The 22,792-nt window shown below is 51.3% G+C and overlaps 1 protein-coding gene across 1 annotated transcript in view; it reads right to left on the bottom strand.

The window, feature by feature from the left end:
• Positions 1 to 22,792, bottom strand: part of SGSM1 (small G protein signaling modulator 1) — a 38,943-nt gene that overhangs the window by 16,042 nt on the left and 109 nt on the right. The window contains 12 exon segments of the mRNA XM_050318360.1: positions 1,893 to 2,022; positions 2,481 to 2,644; positions 3,064 to 3,131; positions 4,969 to 5,093; positions 5,659 to 5,790; positions 6,234 to 6,379; positions 6,538 to 6,605; positions 7,160 to 7,312; positions 8,119 to 8,191; positions 8,194 to 8,280; positions 11,912 to 11,987; positions 22,703 to 22,746. Of these exon segments, the coding sequence (XP_050174317.1) occupies positions 1,893 to 2,022; positions 2,481 to 2,644; positions 3,064 to 3,131; positions 4,969 to 5,093; positions 5,659 to 5,790; positions 6,234 to 6,379; positions 6,538 to 6,605; positions 7,160 to 7,312; positions 8,119 to 8,191; positions 8,194 to 8,280; positions 11,912 to 11,987; positions 22,703 to 22,746 (1,266 nt within the window).

The following is a 22,792-nucleotide window of genomic DNA, read 5'->3' on the forward strand; positions in this document are numbered from 1 at the left end:
ATGAAGAGGTTGAGAGGGACAGCAGGAGCTCTGCATGTTGTCACTTGCTAAATCCTGCTTAAACTTGAAGTTCTACTGCAACAGTCTCGTGTCCTGCTCAGGTACTGCCCACACACTGGCCAGGGGATGGAGAATAATCCTATTTACTCCTCCTTGGAAATTAAATCATGGTAGAAATTCTATCTTCTGGCTGTGAGAGGGTTTCCTCGCACCCTTGGTCTCATACTCTCCCTGTTTGTGGTATTGAATAGCTGGTAACAGCAAGAAAAAATGTTGAAATATTTCTGTAAAAGCCCCTTCCTTTCCCCTCCCACTGAGCTGATGGGTCAGTGATGGTCAGCAGGGACAGGGACACCTCTGCAGGACCTGTCAAGTGACAACACAGGTGAGCTGAGTGCCAGACACGACCAACCACAACAGTCCCATTACACTGGTGCTGGGAGGTCCCCAGAGCAGCACGGGGAGGTCGGGACGTGATGAGGAGACTCAGACACCATTTAGGGATCACCACCATACTGCTTGCAGTTGGAGTCCTCGTCATCTTCCCTCTCCCAGCACTCACAGAGATCACAGGTGCACAGAATGGGTGAAAAGTACCATTAATGGCAACTAGAGACACAGAGAGAGGACAAGGGCACAAATGAAAGGGCAGAAAGGATGAATCTGTAGACAAGAGAGAATGATGCAGTTCCACCCCCCTCTGGGAAGGTCCACAGGAACGGCACAGGCTGTGATGACGCCAACTGAGGAGATGGCAGCAATTTATTTCACAGAAGATGTGGCCCCCAGCATGGAATTTTAAGGGGTAGATCAAAAGGCAGCCACAGAAAGGAGCATCTCTGCTGTTTTAGCTTCAATCAGATTTTTATCTGACTCACTGAATTGTGTTAGTCAGCTAAAGGCAGGGAGAAGCAAGTATAATCTTAACTGATGTTATGGAGGAGTCACAGGGGATGTGATTTCCCCCTTATAGCCTCAAAAATATAGGAACAAGGTTTTGATCAGACTCCATAGCTTTTTAAAAAACCCTCCACAAGTCTTCTATCTAAAACTGATGGGTTTTCTCCCCTATAAAGTCACCTATGATGTCCCCACATGTCAGAAAAGGCTTCTTGGTATCTCACAGAAGAGTGAGAATGAATGTAAAGATATTTCATCCAAATTCAAATCATTCATCACCAGACATTAAGAGACATTTCTGGTTTGCTGCATCCAGCAGCATCCCCTCCCTTGCCCCATGAGTCAGGGACTGAAGACACATGGGAGAAGGGTGCTGTGACCTTCCCTTTGCACTGCAGAAGCCACACTGAAGGAACATCACTGGATTTAATGCAGCACTGGCTGAGCTGGCCTGGGACAGCAAGAGAAGAATCAGCACTGGGGGTTTGTGATGGTGGAAAGCGACCCCCAAGTGACCAAAGTGAATCTTCCTACTCAAGTTATGTGTAAGAGGTTTTTTTTCTGCTCATTAAGGCTGTTGTGGCTGTTGTGCAGCTGCAGAAACAAAGGACTCAGCAGCAAGTGGAAGGTTGAAACAAAAATCCATAGATAAAATCATGAGATGGGTTGGGTTGGGAGGGACCTTAAAGCTCATCTCATTCCAACCCCTGCCATGGGCAGGGACACCTTCCACTATCCCAGGTTGCTCCAAGCCTCATCCAACCTGGCCTTGGACACCTCCAGGGATGGGGCAGCCACAGCTTCTCTGGGCAACCTGTGCCAGGGCCTCCCCACCCTCCCAGGAAGGAATGATGACATTGAACAGGCAGCACTGACACAACCCCAGCTCTTCCTCTGGAACCACCTCCCGGTTTGCCATGTGCCCATCAGTGCCATGTCCCAGCAGCTCAAACACCCTGTGAGAACCCCCCAAAACTCTGCCCTGCACTCACCAAACTCAGCCTGCGTCCCGGGGTATATTATCCTGAACACATAATCTGTGGCTTCGTCATCCTCCTTGTCGGACGCGGACTCGGAGGAGCCCTGGGGGCTTCGCTTCCTCAGCTTGGGAAACACTTTGCCCTGGGGGAACAAACCCAGCCCTTCATGAGCTGCCCCACACCCAAGCACTCGCTTCCCAAGCTCCTGCCCCACCACACCATGTGCCCTTCCAGCCTGGATGACTTTGCACATTCCCTAGGCTGGAGCAGCCTTTGGATGAAGCCTCCAATTACAGGGTGGATCTATAACCCTGTTGGGCACAGGGTATGTACAACCCACAAAAACCAAACCTGCTGTGCCCCATGGGCAGCCCTCCCACACCACTCCCCTGAGTTTTCCCGATGGGTCTGTTTAGCTGGTCAGAGCCAAGAGCTAAAACAAATCACCATACTTTGAAGCCCATCTTCCTTATTAATTTTGGGAAGGGGATTACTTAAAACACAGAAGCCACTGATGCCGGGCAGAGGGTTCTCCCCAGCAGCTCCACTCGGGAACACCAGCAGGAGCCCCAGGAAACAGCCCAGTTTCAGAAAACCCACCTTCCCCCGCTGTGACCAGAGGGGTGGGTCCAGCTGCCCATGGGGCAGGAGGCCGTTCTCCAGGCAGGACAGGAACTGCAGCAAGTGGCCTCCTCGGGGGAACCGCAGTGGTGGCCTCTGGATCCCGTCCTGGCTCACCAGGACCACTGTCCCACCACTGTCTACTGTTGGCAACAGTGACAGCAAGGAGGAGAAGAGACATCAGCGAGGGAAACAGCACCAGTTCGAAAGGCAGAGGGCAGGAAAGGTCAGGGAATTGTCTTTCTAGCATGGAAAAAAAAGGACTTTCTTCCTTGTAATGGACTTGGAGAAGAATCCAAACAAGTCTGGGGCCCTGGAGAAGGTTTGCTGGGATCACACCCTTGGGAACCAGAGCGCCCTGCTCTGCAGGGAGCTCTCCCAGCCAGGTACTGCAGCCAGGAGCTGGTGGAAAGGTTTTCTTGGAAGCATTTACATCATAGTGACCACCCAGAGCTCCGGACATCTGTCCTGGAGCCACATCCAAGCTATGGGCACTCCCCAGAGGTAAGGAATCAGGGTGTCAGGGTGCCACAGCCTCCAGCAGCCCCTGCTCTGGCCTTACCTTGCTGGTGGCAGTGCAGATAAACGATCTCCTCCAGGCGAATGGTCATGGCATAGTCCCAGTACACACTGGAACAGAGACAGGCAAGCCATGAGCCTTAGGGATGTGAGAGGCTCTGCTCCTGCCCACATCAGCTCCAGATCCTGCCTCCAGATACCCTGGTGATAGGGGAAGCCATGGAAAGGAGGAGGTCCCAGAGCAGTGACACCAGCCTGGTGAGTGACAACATCCCTCCAGAACCAGTAACTGTCCCTGCCACCTCAGCTCAGCCAGGGCAAGTCCAGTCCCACCTGCCCCAGGTGGTTTCTGTACCCTCACACCATTCCCAAACATAGACAACACGCCCATGAATCCTTACAATTGCAGGGAGTGACGTGGAGCCTTACAGAGCTGAGCACTCCCTCTGGGCACCCCAAGGACTCCCCACCCTGTTGCAGTGCTGGGAGAACCCCAAGAATCCATCAGGAGCGGCCCTGGAGCCCCAAAGGAACATGCAGTGCTGTCCAAGCCTGAGCTGCTGCTCTGCTGAGCTCTTGTCTCCAGGGAGGGGAAATAAACCCTCACAACTGGTGGGGTTTCTTTCAGAGCTGACAATAGATTTGGTCTCAGCTGCTTCTGTTCAAGAACTGCCTCAGACTCGAGGGGTCTGAGAAAATCTAGAACATGCTGGATTGCTGGTGGCCACCAGACAGGGCAGAGGGGCAGGGAGGGCCAGGAGGAAGACAGGGAAGGGAATGTCTCCAGTGTTTTATTCCTGTGGAGAGCTCAGCACTGTTCTCTGACAGTGCCAGCACTCCATCACATCCTACTTCTGTGCAACAAAGCAAACTTCCACATCCTGAGCAGCATCATCTGCCACTTCACAAAAATAGTGCTTAAATAACATTTAAAATGGCTTGTGAAGGCAGTGAAGGACAGAAGGGGTGCAAGAGTCACTCCCTGTACAGTCATACTTACTGTGCCATCTGCCTCCTCTCTTCCTTGGTCACGTCTTGACACTGGGAAGTTTTAGAACTTAGGCTGATGCCCAAGTCAAGAACTCAGAGAAGGAGTGTAGAGATGAAAATAGCATTTTAGGGGGAGGGTACCAGGCACAACTGAATGGCCCAGGGGCCAAGAAGAAAAGGGAGATGAAAAGAACAGGTAAACAAAACCCAAAAAACTACAATTGAGAATGAACAAAGCTGAGACAAAGTTCTGCTGAAGAAGATCTCTAGGTCAAAGCATCAGTACTCTAAACACTCCCACTTTACTGGAGCTGCTGGAAAGGGATTTTGTTTCTCAGGCAAACTGGGACCTGGCACGATCCAACCTGTGAAAGGATTGCAGCTGTCAGGGGAAATGCCAGCAGTCCATCAGGCAATGCCAGGGAAAAGGGCTTGGCCACACAGCCTGTCAAGCAAACTAAGCAGACCTCAGGAGGAACAAGCTCCAGGGACTCCAGTAAATCCAAGGGACTCTGAATACCTGCATGTAGGATCACCAGAAAATGGCACACACTGACACTGTCTGATCCTCTGGGAATGGTTCATATTCCCTCTCTGCAGATTCTCTTCCCTGTTTATGAGCTCCTCATCTTCCCAGATTGCAATAACCAGGATAAACCTGAGACCACTGAGGGCATTCCCCTGAAAAATCCCCGAGGGCAATAAACAAAAACCAGTTTGTGTGTGTTGGAACAAGCCCCAGCTCCCTCACTGAGCACTGCCCAGCAGAAATGGGCAGTAGCTCAGTGTCTCACTCCACCTCCCTTCACCCTCCCCACGCCTCCTTCCCTGTCCCTTCCCATTACAGACTCGAGGATGATGGTTTTGCTTTGCAGTCACCAGGAAAACACTGCTGGTTTGGACACCAGATCCAAACTCTGACCCTGGGGAACATTTGCACCCTCTCTGCTCCAGTCACCTCTTCTCGTAGTCCAGGTCCCCCACAGAGCTGTTCATCAGCTGGTTCGGGGTCCACTTCAGTGCCATGATGTCGGCGGTCTGGTGAAGGGACAGATATCCCGGGATTGCCTCCATGTCATCTCGCTTGAAGGGAGAAGTACAGGGACAGAGTGAGCTGGAAAACGCCAGGAACATGAAGCACCATCCCCAGGCTGCCCGAGGCTGAGCCTTGGAACCAGTTCTGGCCCCTCACATAGCCTTGCCTGCTGCCCTGAGCCCACCCACTCACCCACAGTGAGAAACCCACTGTGGCCCTGAAAAACCTCCTGGCAGAGATGCCAGGACACCTCCCCGGCTTGGGATAGGGCTGAGAGCAGCTGCTCAGCAAGGAAAACTTGTCAGCTCCACCTAAAAGCAGTTTGCACTTCATTTATTTGACTACAAGAAGCAGGATAGGACAGGAGGGGGAGTTTTATGGTAAAGAGTGGGCAGGGAGAGGAGCCTGCTTCTACTCAGACCAGAGCAGAGCTCTCCCATTCCACTGGGAGGATCCCTATCACCAGGACCTCCACAAACACAGTCCACTCACTGCCTTCCCAGACCAAAAATGAGCCCGTGCTTTCCTCCATTGAAGAGCAATTTGGGGTAGAAGGAGCTGTTGAGGGGCAGAGCAGCATTTTCAAGCCCAGATGCCCCAGCAGGAGCTCACCGGCTGCACCAGGACGTTGTTCTTGCCGTAGAGGAGCGTGGCACGGGAATTCTGGTGCAGTGACTCCACGTAGTCCCTGGCAGACAGGGAGGGCCGGTCATCCATGCTGCCACTGGAATGTCTTTTCTGAATCTGGAAGAGAGCCATCCACAAATGTGAGGTGAGCACACACACCTCTGGCTTTCCAAAAGCCTCTCTTGAAGCTTATTCCCTCCTCACTTACACACTTAAGTCGTTACCAGAACTCTTCCCCTCAGAGTCCTCTAAGAGGATTCCTGGCTCTGGCCAAGATGATTTCTGTACTTAGAAAAGCCCCAGGAGTGTGCTTTATTTGCAGTAAACATTGCAGACTCCAGCTGCCCTTGCGTTTTGTTCATTCACGATGTTCCCAAGGGGCACAGACCCCACGATGCCCCCGTGCCCCGGCAGTCTCCACGGACCATGCTCCCAGCACTTCTGGCTCAAAGACTTCCCTCATCAGAGGGCCCCAAAGCCCTTTTCAAACACAGGGAGTGCAGAGCCCTGGCTGTGGCTCTGAGAGGAGCCCAGAGAGGGGCTGTCCCCCCTCAACTCACGCAGAGTGCCGGGCGCTTGGTGGGCGAGTCCTGCCGGCAGTGGGAGCTGTGGATCCGGTGCCGCTGGACCAGCTCGTCCGCCGAGGGGTCTGTCCAGAAGTGGTCAGCGGTTTTCATCTTCGTGTACTCCAGTGCACAGGGCCCCACTGCACAGAGGAACAGCCCAAACATATGGGAGCCATCGGTGTTCCCATGGCCTCGGTCACCCCCCGGATCCACAGGGAAAACAACTGCATTTCACACCCAGATCACAGACCTGGGAGCACAGGGTTGGAAAGCAAGTAGGGTAAGAGGGAAGCGTTACCCAATAAAGATGCAAGAATTGGGCCATCCACAGGATCCATCAGGAGAGCCTCCTTCTCATAGTACTTACTAGAGGAAATAAAAGACAGCAGAAAGCTGGAGCACTGCAAAACAGGACTGCAAAGTTACAGACAGTGGTTTTAAATCACTGGTATGCCCTTCTCTTTCTGTATCACCCCTTGGTGGGAAAGGAGCAAAAAGCCCTTAACAGGCTGTTTCTCTAGCTGTGAAATTCCTGGAGAACAGACACCTTCTGCAGCACATTGCAAACATCACCATCTCCTAACAAAACCTGCTCCAACACTGGAGATCCTCCCCAGGACAGGTCACCTCAGCATAGAGATCCCAGAGGACAAAGACAATACAGCCCCTGACAACCCAAACACCAGCAGGGCAAGTGTGGCCTATCTTTATTTTAGGGAGTGCACAGTGGCCACCAGCAGCAGGGTGTCTATCTGAGTCCCCATGATGGGCACTGAGTGACACAATGGGCCTGTCCCATCCAGGGACTTCTCTGGCCCACTTGGACACAGCTCAGACAGCAATGCCCCCAGTGCCATCAAAGGGGCAGATGCTGGCAGTGACCTGGGACAGGTAAACGGGTGGTCTGTGCCTGCACTCACCTGCTGTTCTCTACCAAGTAGTGCACGATTTTATCCAAGACCTTTTCGAAGAGTGCTGTGCGGATCCAGAGGTGCTTGATGGCCTGAGGAGACAGGTTGGGCAGCTTCGGCACCTTGCGCACGTTCTCTGGGATGCCCTGGACTTGGTTTCGCCTTTAGAGGTGCAAGACAAGAGACAACATCATCACTGGCTCGTCCCTGAACTCTGCAGGAGCCCAGGGCACTCCCACACCTCAGGGGGCACAAGGTCAGGGTTTTGGTGGTGCTGGGGGAGCTCAGGGAACTGCCTGGGAGAGGGCCCTGGAGATGCTCCCTGCATCTATCCCATCCCCTGCTCCAGAAGGCCACACCTGCATTTGGAACCAGATTTACTAAATTAGTTTTCCACTGTAAAGACATCCCCAAAACGAGCCTCTCCCTCAGCAGAGGCCTCCAGCCCACACACTTTTCCACATGTGTCTGAGGACAGCAGTTCACAGGCAGAGCAGCTCATCTTAGGATAGCATAAAACTCCTGCCCCAGGTAGCTGCTCCATCCATCTCCCTCGTTCCTGTCCAAGGATGAGCGAGCCGCCCTCAAACAGCAGTTGAGTTACTGCAGGTTCAAGCCCTGCACGCTGAGACAGAGCAAATGTGGTTCCAGCTGACTTAGTGAACTGGCCCATAAACCATGACTGCTCAGGAGCAACACACACAGCTGTCCCTGAGGCACAAGAGAAGGGGCAGAGGGATAAGAACTTGCCCGCCCCTGCTTAAACCACAGGCATAACTCAGTCTCCTAGGAAAGCAACCAGTTTGTTCAAGACAGAAAAGTCCCAGGGCAAGACACTGCTCCATTGAAGGAGCAATACCCCGTGTTGAGGCTCAAGTTGGACGTTGCAATCCCCAGCCATACCCAAACCACACCCTCATCCCAAAACACGAGTGACCAGAGGACTGACAGCAATGCCAGTGCCTTACGCGTTCTCAATGAGCTGCTCCAGGTCTTGCACCTTCTTGCAGAGCTCCTCTGCCAGAGGGAAGCTCTTCCCACCTTCATGAACAGCGCTGCGATCTTGTTGCTGCGCAGGAACCCGGCTGCCCTCCGCTTCAGGCCGTGCAGGACACAGGATTCCACGGCAGCTGCAACAGAGCACAGACCTCACTAGAGCACCTTCCCCATGGACACAGGCTGGGAATGCTGGGGCTGTTCAGTTCAGCCCAGAGAAGAGAAAGTTGTGTGGAGACCTCACAGCACCTTCCAGGGTCTGAAGAGGCTTCAAGGAAGACAGGGAGGGACCTTGCATCAAGACACCTCCCACTAGCCCAGGTTGCACCAAGCCCCATCCAACCTGGACTTGAACACTTCCAGGGAGGGAGCAGCCACAACCTCCTAAAGCTTCTCCGACAATATATTTGAAAGCAGAGGCGTTCCCTCCTGGCCTTCAGGAAAACACCCTTGTCAGGCATGGGACAACTAACAACACATGCTGCAGATAAGCTAATTCCTGTGCAGACACAGACTGACACTCTCCTCCCGGGTTTCCTGTAGACTGTGGAGAAACCAAACAACTCCTTGAAGTTTTCCCTTCAGCCCAGCCTGAGGGCATGGCTGGAACAGGATATTTCACTCCCTGTGCTGGGATGGTCCAAGCAAGGAAAAAGCTCAGGCACACTGAGGGTTTCTAAAGTAGCACAGGAAATGGGGCAATTTTCTCCCCAAAAAATCTCAGTGTTCACACAAACATTTTTCCTGAAAAACTGAAAGGAATAGAGAAACCCAGGGATAAACCCCGGGCAATACCAGCAGCTTGCAATGACTCCACAGAAATATGTGCACAGGCACAGGCTCCACCAGCAACCTGCTTCCCAAACCCCTTGGGAGGGCTCCGGATGGATGTCTAGTGCCAAACACAGACTGATTACACAGGATGATCAAAGCACTGGAAAATCACACGGACCTACAACTCTCCCTGTGCCCTCCCAGGGGCTCCAAGGCTGGAGCACACACGCTAAGAGCACCTTGTCCGTGCTAAATCCAGGGATAATGGTAGGTTTTTTAACCCTAAAAACATGAGTTTCTGAGCTCAGTTCATAACTTCTGTCACCACCAAACACACTCTGAAGAGATTCTCCCCATCCCTCAGGATAAAATCTGCAGCAGAGCCATGTGATGCAGAAGCTCTGTGCAGCTACGCCCAGGTAAAGTGGGAGCTTTGATTCCTGGCAAAAGACATCTAAAGGTACTTCTGAGTTCCCCAGATCACTGGTGTGATTCAAACCCCTCTGGCTGAGCAGACTCAGCATTGATGTGGACACCAAACCCTCGGCTCACACCAGCCCCCAGCCCTGCTCCCAGTCCTCCATCAGCCTCCCAGGGCAGCCCAGACTGACAGATGCCAACTCGTGTTTGTCTGCTCCAAACCCCTGCTTGCAGGAGAATGGGGGGGCCAGGGGCTGCTGCCCTTTCCTGCCACACCACTGGTTCCACCCGGAGGGGTTTGCAGTACACTGGCCACGCAGAGGGTGGGGAGGGCTCCGTGAGGAAGGCAGCCCTCTCTGGGGAAAAGGGCAGCTCTGGCAGCCAGAGCCAGGCTTGCAGCACGCTCTGCTTGGCAGGGAAAAAGGTTATTTATAAGCTCACCAGGCTCCTGGAGAGCCACAACACCGAGGAAGGTGCACGTTCCATTCAAATGAGAGAGGAACTGCAGCCAGAGCAGGAGAGGAGACACCAGCAGCCAGGAAAGGGCGGCAGCAGCATTAAGGAGCCAGGAGGGACCAACGAGCCCTTCGTGCCTGGATGCCTCAGCTCCATGTCGCAGGAGCCTATAAATAATCCCCTCGTGCTGCACAGAACAGCAGGGAATGAGTCACACCTGGGAGTCTGCTCTGCTCTTTCGATGCCACACAAAGGGCTGGGAACTGGCTCCTGTCTTTGATGTGGGGGGCCCAGCAGGAAAGGAGAAAGGCTCGTGGAGCAAATCCAGAGGGGGGACACAAAATTGATACAGGGACTGGAGCACCTCCCCTGTGGAGACAGGCTGGGAGAGCTGGGGCTGATCAGTCTGAAGAAGAAAAGTTTGTGTGGAGACCTCACAGCACCTTCCAGGATCTGAAGGGAGTACAAGGGAGATGGAGAGGGACTGTGCATCAGGAACTGGAGTGACAGGGCAAGGGGGAATATGCTCAAACTGAAAGGGCAAATTTAGGTTAGATATTAGGAAGAAATTCTTCTCTGTGAGGGTGGTGAGGCTCTGGCACAGGTTTCCCAGAGAAGCTGTGGCTGCCCCATCCCTGGAAGTGTCCAAGGCCAGGAAAAGGCAGAAGCCCCTCTGCTCTCCAAGGCAGAAAAGGAGACCTCACCACTCCCTTCTTGTTCTTTTTAGTCTGTGGGTGCTGCAATCCTGTTCAATGGTGACAGTGCTGCACGAGCCTTCTTGGAGCAACCCCTTCAAAAGCTGCGACTCATCACGTCTGGCATTTTCTTCCCAGCCTCCAAATTAACAAGCTGCCCTTGAGCTCTTTGTACAGGGAGGAGTGAGGCTCCCTGCACTCGCTGCCTGCAGCCCCTGCTCAGCAGCAGCCCCTCAGCCCCAGCACGTGGGCACAGTGGCTGTACCTCAGCCAACAGCCCCGCCGGGAGATGGGCACAGCCACCAGACAGGCTCCCCCACTTCCCAGGAATCCAGGGCTCATGGTGTCAGAGCAGAGCTCCTGTTCCATGCGCCAGCCTCACTCACCCAACAGCCTGAAGTGCTTGCCCTGCTCACAGTACGCTAATTAGTTTCAAATTAGTTTGAAATTCATCAGATACCCCCAGTCTACCAGCCAGGTCCCCCCCACTTCTACAAACGCTGCCATGTGGCAGACTGGACACCTGAAGCTGCCTTTCCTGGGCACTGACTGTCCCAGTCACACATTCTCCACTTTGAGTGGTTGACAGAGTGGCACAGGGGGGCCAAAAGAACAGAAACAATCTAATTTTGCCATCCTGATTGCAAAGTCTCTCCGATGACCAAACCTGTGACACATTCCACCTGGAATAAGGCTGCTTCTGTCCTGTTCCCCACTACCTTTGAGATACAACTACTCCTCTCCTGCTCCCCAGTCCTTGCTCAGAGGCCCCCAGCACATCTCACAGCCCAAAGCCAACAGCTCTTCAGGGAGACTTTTACAGACCTCTTTGCCAAGGTATTGATGGATCGATTCTGAAACACTTCCACATTTACAAAATTTTTATACCAGTAGGAAGAAAATAGGTAGAAAAGCAGGTTAGTAAAAAGCACAGTTGCCAGAAAACAAGCCCCAAACCAGTCCAGTATCAGAGCAAATCTTCCACAAACTCCATCTAAAATTCTCTATCAGCCTCCAGCCTCTCTGCTCCCGCACCCTGGCAGACTGCAGACTCCTTTCCATAAATTCCTATTCCATCATAGCAAAGAAATATTTGGACTTGACAGACTTTCAGTTGAATCAATTCTCCAGGGAATTTAAAAATAAAATATTATTTCTAGTACTTCCTAAGTGGCTGCACACACCGCCAGCAACCCTCCCTCTTGACACATCTCAGTATATTTTAGGCACAGGGCAAAGGCCTCAGGGACTCTGACTGCTGCCAGAACAACTCACCCGGTGGCACCAACCCCTCCCCAGCACCACTCCCCGGAGTTGGACCGTGTTCCCAGGAATGGTACATGGCACAGCAGGGAAAGCCCAGCACCAAGAGGGTGCTCCAGCCCCAGCCCAGATCAGCGTCCTGCTGTCGGACACTCACCGCAGAAGGAGATGATGTGGCTGCTGTCCTCGTGCACAAACTTCCTCGTCACTGCCTCCTCCATGATCTGCTTCACCTGTGGCACAGAGGCACATGGAGAAAACATGGAATTTCAGCCATGGACCAGCACAAGGAGACCTGTGGTGGGGTGGGCACTCAGAAACCACCTCTGCTCCCTGATTTTTCCAGTGGTACAGGGGGTCTCATGGAGGATCAGTGCAGCTCTGCCTGCTGAGCATCACCAGCTGTTTCGAAAAGTCAGGTATAAAAAAAGGGTTGTTTCGCTTCTGAGAAACTTCAAAATACAAAAACGATGAGCAGAGAATTAACTACAGGAATTGAGCATCGTTTAGATAAAAGCCTTCTAATAAAGGGCAAGCAAATCTCATATTTAATGCTCTTACAGTATTTTTCATTCCTTCATTTTATTCGACAAATTTCATGTGACATGGCTGTCCCAAATGACTGTAACTATCCATCAATGCCTAATTCAGGGATCACCTGGCACCAGCTGTGCCCAAGAATGTCATTTGCATGGCAATGCCAGCAGCTCTGCCCTCACTGACTCTCACTGCAGTGCAGCTGATCAAAAGGAAACTGGCACTGGTGCACATCAGGGGCACGATTAGGGGATGAAAATAAATAGGAACCCACATAAATTAGGAGGATAATTTTTGCAAAGAGAAGACAGGAGGTCAGACCTGCCAGGTAAGGGGAGTACAGAGGTAGTGACTTCATCCCCAGCTGCACCCTCCCTAATCCAGCTGAAATTAGCAGAAGTCCAGCTCAATCTTTGCTCCTTAAAATGTTCAGTTCCCAACCATTTTTCCTGTTTAACACAGAGATGCCAGCATGCCCAGATCTCCTTTCCAGTGCCTCTATAACACTTTGCTTTTCACTCCCTGGTTTCAGAAACCACTGGGGAGAGGGTTCCCAGTGCTGTGTGCATAAGGGAGGCTCTGCTTAGCAAGGTGTTCCCTCTGAAGGCACAGGGAGGAGGGAAAAACAGCAGGTCAGGACTTGGCCAAGCAAACCTTGGAGGTATGAGAGACCTTTAATAGCATCATTTGGGGAATTAAACTCCTTTGCAAGATATAATCAAGGTCAATTATGCACAGTTAACAGCTCAATAAAGGAAATCCTTTACGGGTACGGATTAAGGAAAAAGTCCTCTCTGAAGCCAAAGCTCCTCTGTGTGTCAGAGCCATCAGGTTCAAAGCTCCCAGCCCTGCTCCCTATCGGGTGACTAACGGAGCCCAAGCGTGAGCACAGATGAGCTGACAGTGAGTCAGGAAGTCACAGCAAGGAATGTCACTGAGATGTGGACCTCAGGACTGGAGGTGGCTCAGAGCACTGGGAAATCCCCCTTGGCACAGCCTGTTCCAGCTCCTGCAGCTCCCACATCCCGACTGCGCTCAGAGCAGTGACTCCAGCTGCAGGAACATCCCAGGGGTGGCAAGCTCTGCTTCCAGGGACCCCAAAAAAGCTTTACTGTATCTCAAAACTGCAGCTGTCCCTGGTCAGGGCACCTCCTGGTGCTCCTTCCTCACACCTCACGTACAGTTTTCCCCTCATCCCGGTGCCCCGTGCTGAGCACCAGGGAAGGGGCAGCTGCATTCCTCACTCAGCTTCCCAGCTCCAGCGTTTAATTTTAAACTTCAACAGAAGAAACACTGCAAAACAGAAACAGGGGCAGAGCAAAGTCCCAGCAAGAGGAAAGGATCCCTCTCTCCCACACATCCCTTGACCTCGGCAGCCGTGGTGGATTAGGGATGGGAAGCACCAGCATCAGAGCCCAGGTGAACACCAGAGTTGCTCCTTTTCCTCCCACCTGACATTCCACATGTCCCTCAAAGACATGCCAGTCCCCCCTTCTGAAACCTCAACCAACTCAGGACCCCTCACCGACCACCCCCTCGGGGCAGCCCTGGAAGGGAGGTCTGGCAAGGCACGTCTTGGGGCCCTCAGAGATTCCCCAAAATTTGGCTCTCCCAGCTGGCTGAGCTCTCCTTGTCCAGATGGCTCATGGCCTTCACCCAGCCAGGCTGAGCCTCCTCTGTCAGCAGGACATGGCACTTCCCTCTCACATATCAACTGATCCACCAGAAAACAACAATGCACAGATATTAAATGTACCCTCATGGCAAAACTGTTAATATCAGCATTTTAAACACCCCCCCCGCCCAAATACACTTGAGAACCAATGCACAGAGTTATATCTTTATCAGCTTCAAATTAAATTAGGAAATATTCCAATAGGCAGTATATTCAAATATTTGTTCAAAATTTGAATATATTGACACAACACCTGCAGTGACACCGGCCCAGGGCCTTCCCCAGGGCAGTGACCATCTGCCTGTCCAGGGCCTGTGGAGCATCCAGGACAGCAGGACTCCAGCTTCAAACAGGCATCTTGGTGCCAACACAGCACAAACCATCTGCACGCTTGAGGTATGAACAAAAAACCTTCCAAGAGGCAGAGTTTAGTGGAAAATTACTCATTAAAAGTAAAAAAATGCACTCTGTTGACCGAGGTTATCGCACTAAAAATAAGTCTGCAGGACTAGAAGTGGAAAGGGCACTGCAACAAGGGCACTCACCTGGCATGTGACAAATGCAAACACCAGTCCCAGCAGGCAGGAGACAGACAGACAGACATGGCCTCGCAACAGAAAACAAGGGATATTATGGAATAAGGAATCATGGAATGGTTTGAGTTGGAAGGGACTTTAAAACTCATCCATTCCCACCCCCTGCCATGGACAGGGACACTTTCCACTAGACCAGGTTGCTTCAGATCCCATCCAACTAGGCCTTGAACACTTCCAGGGAGTAGAATCAAGAGATTCTAACTTTCTTAGTATGTAGGGAAAGTTTTCCAACAAAATCTTACATTTGCCCATAAACAGACACGTCTGGCATGTCTGTAAGACAATTCTAAGCCAGAGAACCCCAAAACCCCTAACAGATCTCCTCCTATGCTGTTGTCTGCAGATGCCAAAGGACTCTCCCACCTGGACCCAAACCCCTCCACAGCCAGCTGGGATCACAAACACCACGGGTCCCATCTGCCATGTGCTCCCAGATCCACCAGGAGTTTGTGACACTGAGGGGATGGGGAACAGCTCAGCCACACTTGGCTCCCTCCACACAGAAGACTTGAACAGCCTCTAAATGTGCTGCATTCCAGCATTTTAATGCTAATTCTCCAACTGCAGCCAGAACAATCCCAACAGATGAAGCTGCCCACTCTGGATCTCATGCCAGCCTAGGGAAATGAGATGTTTGCTCTTCTTTTATGAGAAAGGAAATTAAAACAGCAACTAATAATTTAGCTGTAGGTAAACTCGAGGGGAATCTCATCAAGTATTCCACAGCAGTACAAACAACCCTCCTGGCTCCAGCTGTGAGCACAGGACAAGACACCACAGCAGGGTGACAGGACCACTACAGGGTGTCCACACAAACTCAACAGCATTAATTAATAATTTATAATCCAAAGCCACAACCAAAGGCAGGCCAGTCTCAACAATACCTGAACCACTACAGTCTGAATCGCTGAATCCTGAGCTGGTCCTGCTCTGATTTACGTGAGTGTTTGAACTACAAGGAAAACCACTCTTTCTCCTCTGTGTCCCATCTCCAAAGCCAGATCCAAGAACCACAGGCACTAAGAGGAGCCCAGGTTCTGGCATTCCTTAGGGGCAGCAGGAATCCTGGTGCACCTCCTTCAGACCAGGGATTTGAGCTTGCATCCCATTCCTCCAGGGAGGCTTCTGATCCCAGAGGTCTCAGCCCCTCCTGTTGTTCCCCTCACCCTGGGAAGCTCCATCCCAGCCCAAACTCTGCTATTAGAATTTAATTTGACTAACTGCTTTTTTCTCCCTTAAAAAGGAAACCAAATCCCTCACCTATCCAGCAACCCCAGACCCCAGTGATGGATGAAGACTTAGACCTCTCTGCTATGAAATTCCCAGGGATACAGTCCATCCCAGTCCAGTTTTCCTGTCACCCAGCCCCACTGTCATTTACACTGCTGGAACAAGCCAAATATCACCACAGCTACAGCCACCACCGAGGTGCAAGGGACCAAGAGCAAGCCAAGAACTCCAGGTTTAATTAGTCTAAGGCAATATTGACTCACAACTGTTTTACCTGGCTGAATTTTTCCTATAGAACTATTCAGGGATGTTTACAGTCACTGTTTTCCTGCCATCCTTCTATTCAGGGATGTTTGCAGTCACTGTTTTCCTGTCATGCCTCTTGCAAAGCCTTTTGCTGGTTATCAAGTCATTTCTATGGGAGCACAGCACCTCCCCTATATTTGGCCATGCTCATAACTCTGTGAAATTGTTTACAGCAATCCAGATGCAAACAGAGTCCCCAGTGTGATCCTTTTCCCAGTCCTGCTCCAAGGTGAAGCTCGGTCACGTTGCCAAAGGCTGAGAACAGCGAGCTCTGAGGTACAGCCTTGGTGACGCTCCCATGCACAGGCCTGGTCACCAGATCCAGCACCAAAAAACGTCTGGCAGAGCAAAAAATGTGGCAAAGCAGACAGACATTGAAGCCAAAGCAATGGGAAAGCAGATCCAGGTCTGATTTCAGCCCTCGGAGTGGGTCTTCCCTTCATGTAAATAAAAGCTACAATAAAATAAGTGTTCTGGTGATTGAGTTCATCTTCAGAGAAGTGTGGTTTTAGGAACTGCTGTCAATCTGTTTTGGGCAGACATGGTAAGACCTTCTGCTGAATGTCCATGTAACCCACATCCTTGAAACAAAGGATTTACAGTAAAAAGCAGAGTGGAGAGGAAAATGTTTTCTGCTCCCTCTGAACAGCCACCTCTGCATAGGGCGTCAAGGACTTGGGTGGGATGAGGAGATGCAAGACCAGAGCCAAGAAGCTGCTCTGGCTGTATCCCCTCAGAATCATGGGATTGTTTAGGTTGGAAAAGACTTGCAATATCATCAAGCCCATTAAGCCAGCACTGCTGGGCTCAATATTCCTCTTCAATCCACCTCAGATTCAACTGACAGGTCCTCAAACAGACAAAAAAAACCAAACCAAACCAAAACAACAACAGTAAAAAAAAAAATCCCAACCTATTGATGATTCAGGCTTTAAACTTGGTTTGCTTTCATTTTCAAATTCTTTCCTGAGCTGGAGTTTTCTCGTTCTCATCACAGCGTAAGTGCTGCTTTAATTATGTGTTTGGAAGTTAATTCTCACACTTAAAATCCCATTTTCCACGTCAGTTTTGGCGCAACAAGTCCTCGTGGGCAGCCCCTGCTGTAATCTGAGCATTGCTGTAATTGCTTCTCTGAACCAAGGTCCCTTTCCAGGAACAGGCTCTGGTTAAGCTCCACAGGAAGCAGCTCCCCATACTCTGCACAAGATGTGTCCCTGTAGCACTGCAGCACTGTCACTTCTCAGGTGTTATAAAATGCTGGAGGATCACTTTAGATGTACGTGACAAACACAATTCCCCTGCACCACAGGTGAACACCTCCCAGCAGGGGCACAAGCCTGGTTTGGTTGGGTGTGCCAAAGGCGGTTCAGGCAGAGCAAGAGCAGAATCTCTTTCCAGCTCCAAGACATGAAAACATTACCCCAGACCCCAGGTCCTTCTGGACTGCCCACCCCAGCACCCACAGAAGTCTCTGTGTGCTGGGAATGGGAGATGGAAATTCCGGGACATTGGATCACGCCACTCATGCTGGAGCCAAAAACCACTTTTTCAGCTAAAGCAGAACTTTTCAGACCAAAACCTCTCATCAACCAGATTTATCTTCTCATTTGAAAATGAAACATCTGCCTGTTGCCTGTCTTGTTGCTACAATATCTTTTTTCAGCAGACTTGTTTATAAAATTCACATTATCAAACAGTGTTGAAAGATTCCACATTTCTGATGCGTTACCATGTTTCTTATCTATCCAGCAACAAACACCCTGATTATCCAAAGGCAGGTGCCATACACACTGCTCAGCAACATCACGAGTTGCAGCCACACTCTGGCACTTTTCTAAGAGTTTACTGGCTGACCACTAAATAATCCAAATTAATTGGGCTCTGATCAGTTAAAACACCCCCAGCTGCAGAGCACATGCACTATTCATACCCAGAGATCTGAGGGCTCTCACCAGACATTTTGATGTCCCCCTGGCATGGGAGGACAGCTTGGGGACAGCTCTGAGGGCACCAGGCACTTGCCTTCAAAGCCATTTGGCAGCTCCCTGTTCTCGCTGCCACAGAAACATCGATCGCAGTCCTACCCACGGAAACCTTTGGCTTTTCTAAAAGTCTTATTTAATTATTTATCACTGCTTGCTGAATAAAACATAGCACCTTCTGCAGCTGAGGGACCCTCCACGTGACACACATGGGATTTCCAGGCCAGGCCTTCCCCAGGCACAGCGTGTGCTCACGGCTGGGGATTGGGATGAGGCTCCTTGGAGGGGAAGGGGGAGAAGAACTCTGAATATTTGGGCAGTTTGCTGGAAAGTGAATTTAAAAGCTATTAATGGAAGGATCCATAAGGTAACAATGCACTCTGGGGGACACAGGAATGATCCCAGAGATGGGTATTTCCTGATAGTGTTTTGCACCATGTTTTCTTCATAGGGCATCAACTTTTGGCCAAAAAATCCATGCTTACAACACTAATTTAAGCTCACTAAGATCATGTTATAGCTGGTTCTATTCCTGTTGTGCTTGTCAAACACACATTTCCAAGCCATCTGTTGGCACTGCCGGCACTGCTTGCTGTAAATGCTCAATACAGACATTTAAGGAAACATTTAAGGAAAACTTTAGTCATTTCTGTGTTTCCAGCACCTGACCTCGAAGCTTTGCCCTGTTCCGCTCTCATCCCAAGGCTCCTGTTTTCCCAGATGATGTCACCTTGACAAGCTTTTTGGATTCAATTAAACATGGCAAAACATTGACACTATTCGTATCAAAATCAAGTGCAACTTCCAGCTCCAAATTGCCATGAAGTCCTGAATCTGTGCAAACCCAGGTATTTCCATGGCAACGGCCAGGACACCAGGAGGGGAGGGGATGATATTTTGGCAGCAGAGAGGGGAGGTTGGGTGGGGAGGAAGGAGGACTGAGGCATATGGACTGAGAAGGGAGATGTGAGGAAGGGGAAAGAGCAGCACAAAACCTGCTCTGGGGATGAAGGATCCAGCCAGGGGTTTCTGGAGCATGAGAGCACTCGTGCACCCCTTTGCTTTTATCTTTAAAAGGAGAGGAAATGGTCCCCAGTGATCAGTGATGCTCTTCAGAGCAGATCGAAGCAGGCAATCCAGAAATGCTGCATGAAGGATGTCTGAGTACTCCTGGTTCAGGAACAGCTGAAGAGGATTGCCCTGGGTGCTTGGGAGACATCAGAAGGTCCCTCTGCAAACAGCAGCTTTCACTACCAACCTGCAGCTCATCATCCTCATTTCATCCTCATCTCCATCTTGCCTGAGCACTTTTGACAGCTACACAAAAGCCTTTTTCTTTTTTTTTCCATGAACTGGCCTTGAGAACACTTAAAGCTCTCAACATTAATTTTTCAAATCCTAGTAGCGTTAAATTAATTTACAATTTTCTACCAATCCAGAATGAAATAGCTGGCACTGACACCCGCAATCTCCTATTTTGGAACCACGGGCACATAGAAAAACAAACCCAAGCTGCAAAAATATTGCTCTTACCAGTGATTTGTGTTATTTAGCCACAAACCAGGCAATGTGGTTGCGAAGCGGGGGCTTCATTTAAAGGGTGGGAGGAAGAGACTCACTGTTGTCCCCATGATACATGATGAAGGAATTAGTCAACAGCTACACAGTGACAACCATTCAAGCTATTAAAAACAAACAATACATCTGATGGAAGACAAACAGGCTGTGGTCAAATACAATTTTTAAAAGAATTCTAAGAACAGGCAGCAAAATGTTCAATCCAAGCTCAGCAGTTTCTGACAAGTAAAGAACTAAAGCTGCTTGCTGAGTGGCAAGTTAAACATAAACTAAGTTTTTGCAGAAGAATAACCAAGATGACTGTTTACTTTCATATTCCATTCAGCTTTTCACTCAAATCATTTTCCAGGCACACACAGTACAGGTGTATTGCACAGGTAACACCTGCTTCCCCACCCACTCCTCTGTGCAATGCAATTACCTGGAGGCAGTTAAAAATAGACCTCCTCTATTAAAAATGAAACTTGTAAAAGAAGAGGAGGAGCACAGGCTCAATGAGAATATTTGTAGTTGAAAACCCAAACCCCTTCAAGCCTGGGTATTTCAGGCTCTTGGTTTGTAAAGAAGCCTCATTCCATCTGATAAAAGCTCTAAAAAAAAAAAAAAAATCAGAGAATATTGGTTATGCTTCTTACACTGCATAACAGGAAACAGGATTCCTTACAAAGTCAGTCTTCTCTCCCTTCCTTGCAGCCTGCTGACAAATAGTCAATTCTGCAGCTTCCGGGCTTAGTTTGATTTACTGTGACCATATGGGAAGGGGGAGAGGAAGGAGACAGTGAGAGATAACACAACTCATCTCAACATGTACATCCACTGCAGCGCAGGACTGCTTCAAAATAAAATGCATTAACCATGGCAACAGCCCAATACCGAGGGCTGCTGGCTCACCCAGTGCTCTGGGTAATGTCAGTTTACTGTTTATCATCTCCCTGCTCAGATCAGACCTCGCCTTCCCAGTGTTTTACTCACTCAGTTATGGCACTGGGATGACAGATGTGGCACAGCTCCCCAAGGATGATCCCTGGCTGTCCCCTGTCTCAGCAGAGATCACCTGCACTGAGGGCCCCAGCAGCTCACAGAGAGTCATGACTGAAGCAAAACCAGACATGGTCTAGCAACATGAGAACACACAGGTTTGCGAAAGGTAAAAATTCTGGGAGTGGGAAAAAAACCCAGAGGTTTCTGCAGTTGGTCCTTTCTACTGCTCCTTGGAGTCTGCACAAGCTCCTGACTTAATGTGGGGTCAGGCTAGGAGAGGAAGAAAAACCAAAAGCATGAGCAAAACAAGCCTAATGAGCAGGGAGCAACAGACACAAGAATGTCCCACCTGCTCCCAGTTTCAGAGATGCTGCTAAATAATTAATTACATAATTTACAGGATCATGTTTCCCCAGGTTTTTTTCATTCCTACCAGAACAAAGCCCAGGTGGAGAGCACAGAGCATAGGTCCCCTGTGGAATTTCCCCACCTGTGTGGCTGTGGACACCAGGCAAGGAGAAACCCCCAAAGAAAGGTTAACCATGTGGTACCTGTGTAGGCAGAGAACCCACGTCCACACCAACATCCCAAGGTGGAGCCCAGAGTGATGGGACCAGCAGGAAAAAGTCTGTACTCTGTATGAGCACTAATGGGCTGCTGGAGAGATCCCAGAGTGTGTCAAACAACCCCACCACAGCACCAGGGCAGAAGGGCTTTCCCCATGCACCCCTCCCTCCTTCAGGCTTTACTAACAACTCACCAAACCCACGTTTACCTCCCCAAATGCCCGTGGGAAGGGCATGTCACAAGCCCAGCTCTGCTCCCTGAGGCACGAGCTGCACCTTCTCCCAGCACACGGCCCTGGGAGGGAGGGAAGCCGGGCACTGAAGGCCAGCACGTGAGATGCTCACGGGCAGCGAGAGCCCACAGAGGCACAGTGGGCTCTGGAAGAAGCTCCCAGCTGGGAGCACAGCCCTCATCTCCCACCCCCAGCGGCAGCCGACGCTCAGGCCGTTGTGTCTCTGCGCTCAGGAGCAGCCACAGACAGTAATAATGAGATGGCAGCTCCATCCTCGACGCTAAATAAATGTCATACCCTTTTCCTGCTTTAATAGCCGTTGCCCAGGCAACGGGTAGTATTCCTTAGCACCACACCCGGCAGAGGATTAAAGGTGCGAAGTGGTCTGGATGAACAACACTGTCACCTTCCCCAGACCCACCACCCACAGGTCTGGTTCACATGACCCCGAGCAGTGTCTTCCACTTCCCGGAGCCCCTAGGGTGGGTATTGAGATGCTCATAAAAGCAGAAACAAAACATCACTCATCCCCTCTCCGGTATCCCGGGAGGATGACCTGCAGGGACAGATCACGGGCAGGAGGTGACAACTGCTCCCGGTGACCCAGCGCTCCAGCACAGGACAGGACTCGGCTCCTGGACGTACTGTGGGCTCTCGGGGTAACACCACAGGGGATAAACACGGAGCTCTGCGCTGGCGGAGGAGCTCGAGGCAGCCCAGCATAAAACACGGTCTAAACTACCAGAGTTAGAGATGACTGAGAAGAGGGAGCAGATGGAGATGCAAAATGCCATCACGCTGCACTGGGCACACACGTGTCCACCCCCCTTTATCCCGGCCAGGGTCCCCAGCACCCGCCGCCCTGCCGGGAGGGCTCGTCCCATCCCCGCTCCCGAGGGAAGGATGCAGCACCGGGAGTCGCCCCTTTTTCCCTGCGGAAAATCCCAAGTTGTGGTGTGCTCTGCGCCCAGGCAGAGGCGATTTTCCCAGGATGCGGGGCGCTGGGATGCCGGGCACTGACGCCGCAGGGATGCTCCTCCGCCCGCCGGGACTCGCAGCCGCGCCCGGGTGGGCTGATAGCCCCGGGGTGGGCTCTCGGCCCCGGTGGGGACTGGGATTTTTTTTGGGGGGGTGTTTAACCCGCGTCAGCAGCAGAGGGAGCCCGGGATGCCGCGGGCGGGCGGGCCCGGGGCTTCCCACGGGGAGGTCCCCGCGGGGCACCGGGCCGGGGGTCGGGGGCTGCTCCCGAGGGTCCCGCACCCACCTCCTTCTTGACGGTGCGCAGCAGCCGCTGCCGGGTCTCCGCCTCTGCGGGGAGAAGAGGAGAGAGAGGCCCGTTAGTCCAGTCCGGCCC

Source organism: Myiozetetes cayanensis, unplaced genomic scaffold (assembly GCF_022539395.1).
Source record: "Myiozetetes cayanensis isolate MyiCay16 unplaced genomic scaffold, myiCay2020 scf21, whole genome shotgun sequence".
In the NCBI taxonomy this organism is placed as follows: Eukaryota; Metazoa; Chordata; class Aves; order Passeriformes; family Tyrannidae; genus Myiozetetes; species Myiozetetes cayanensis.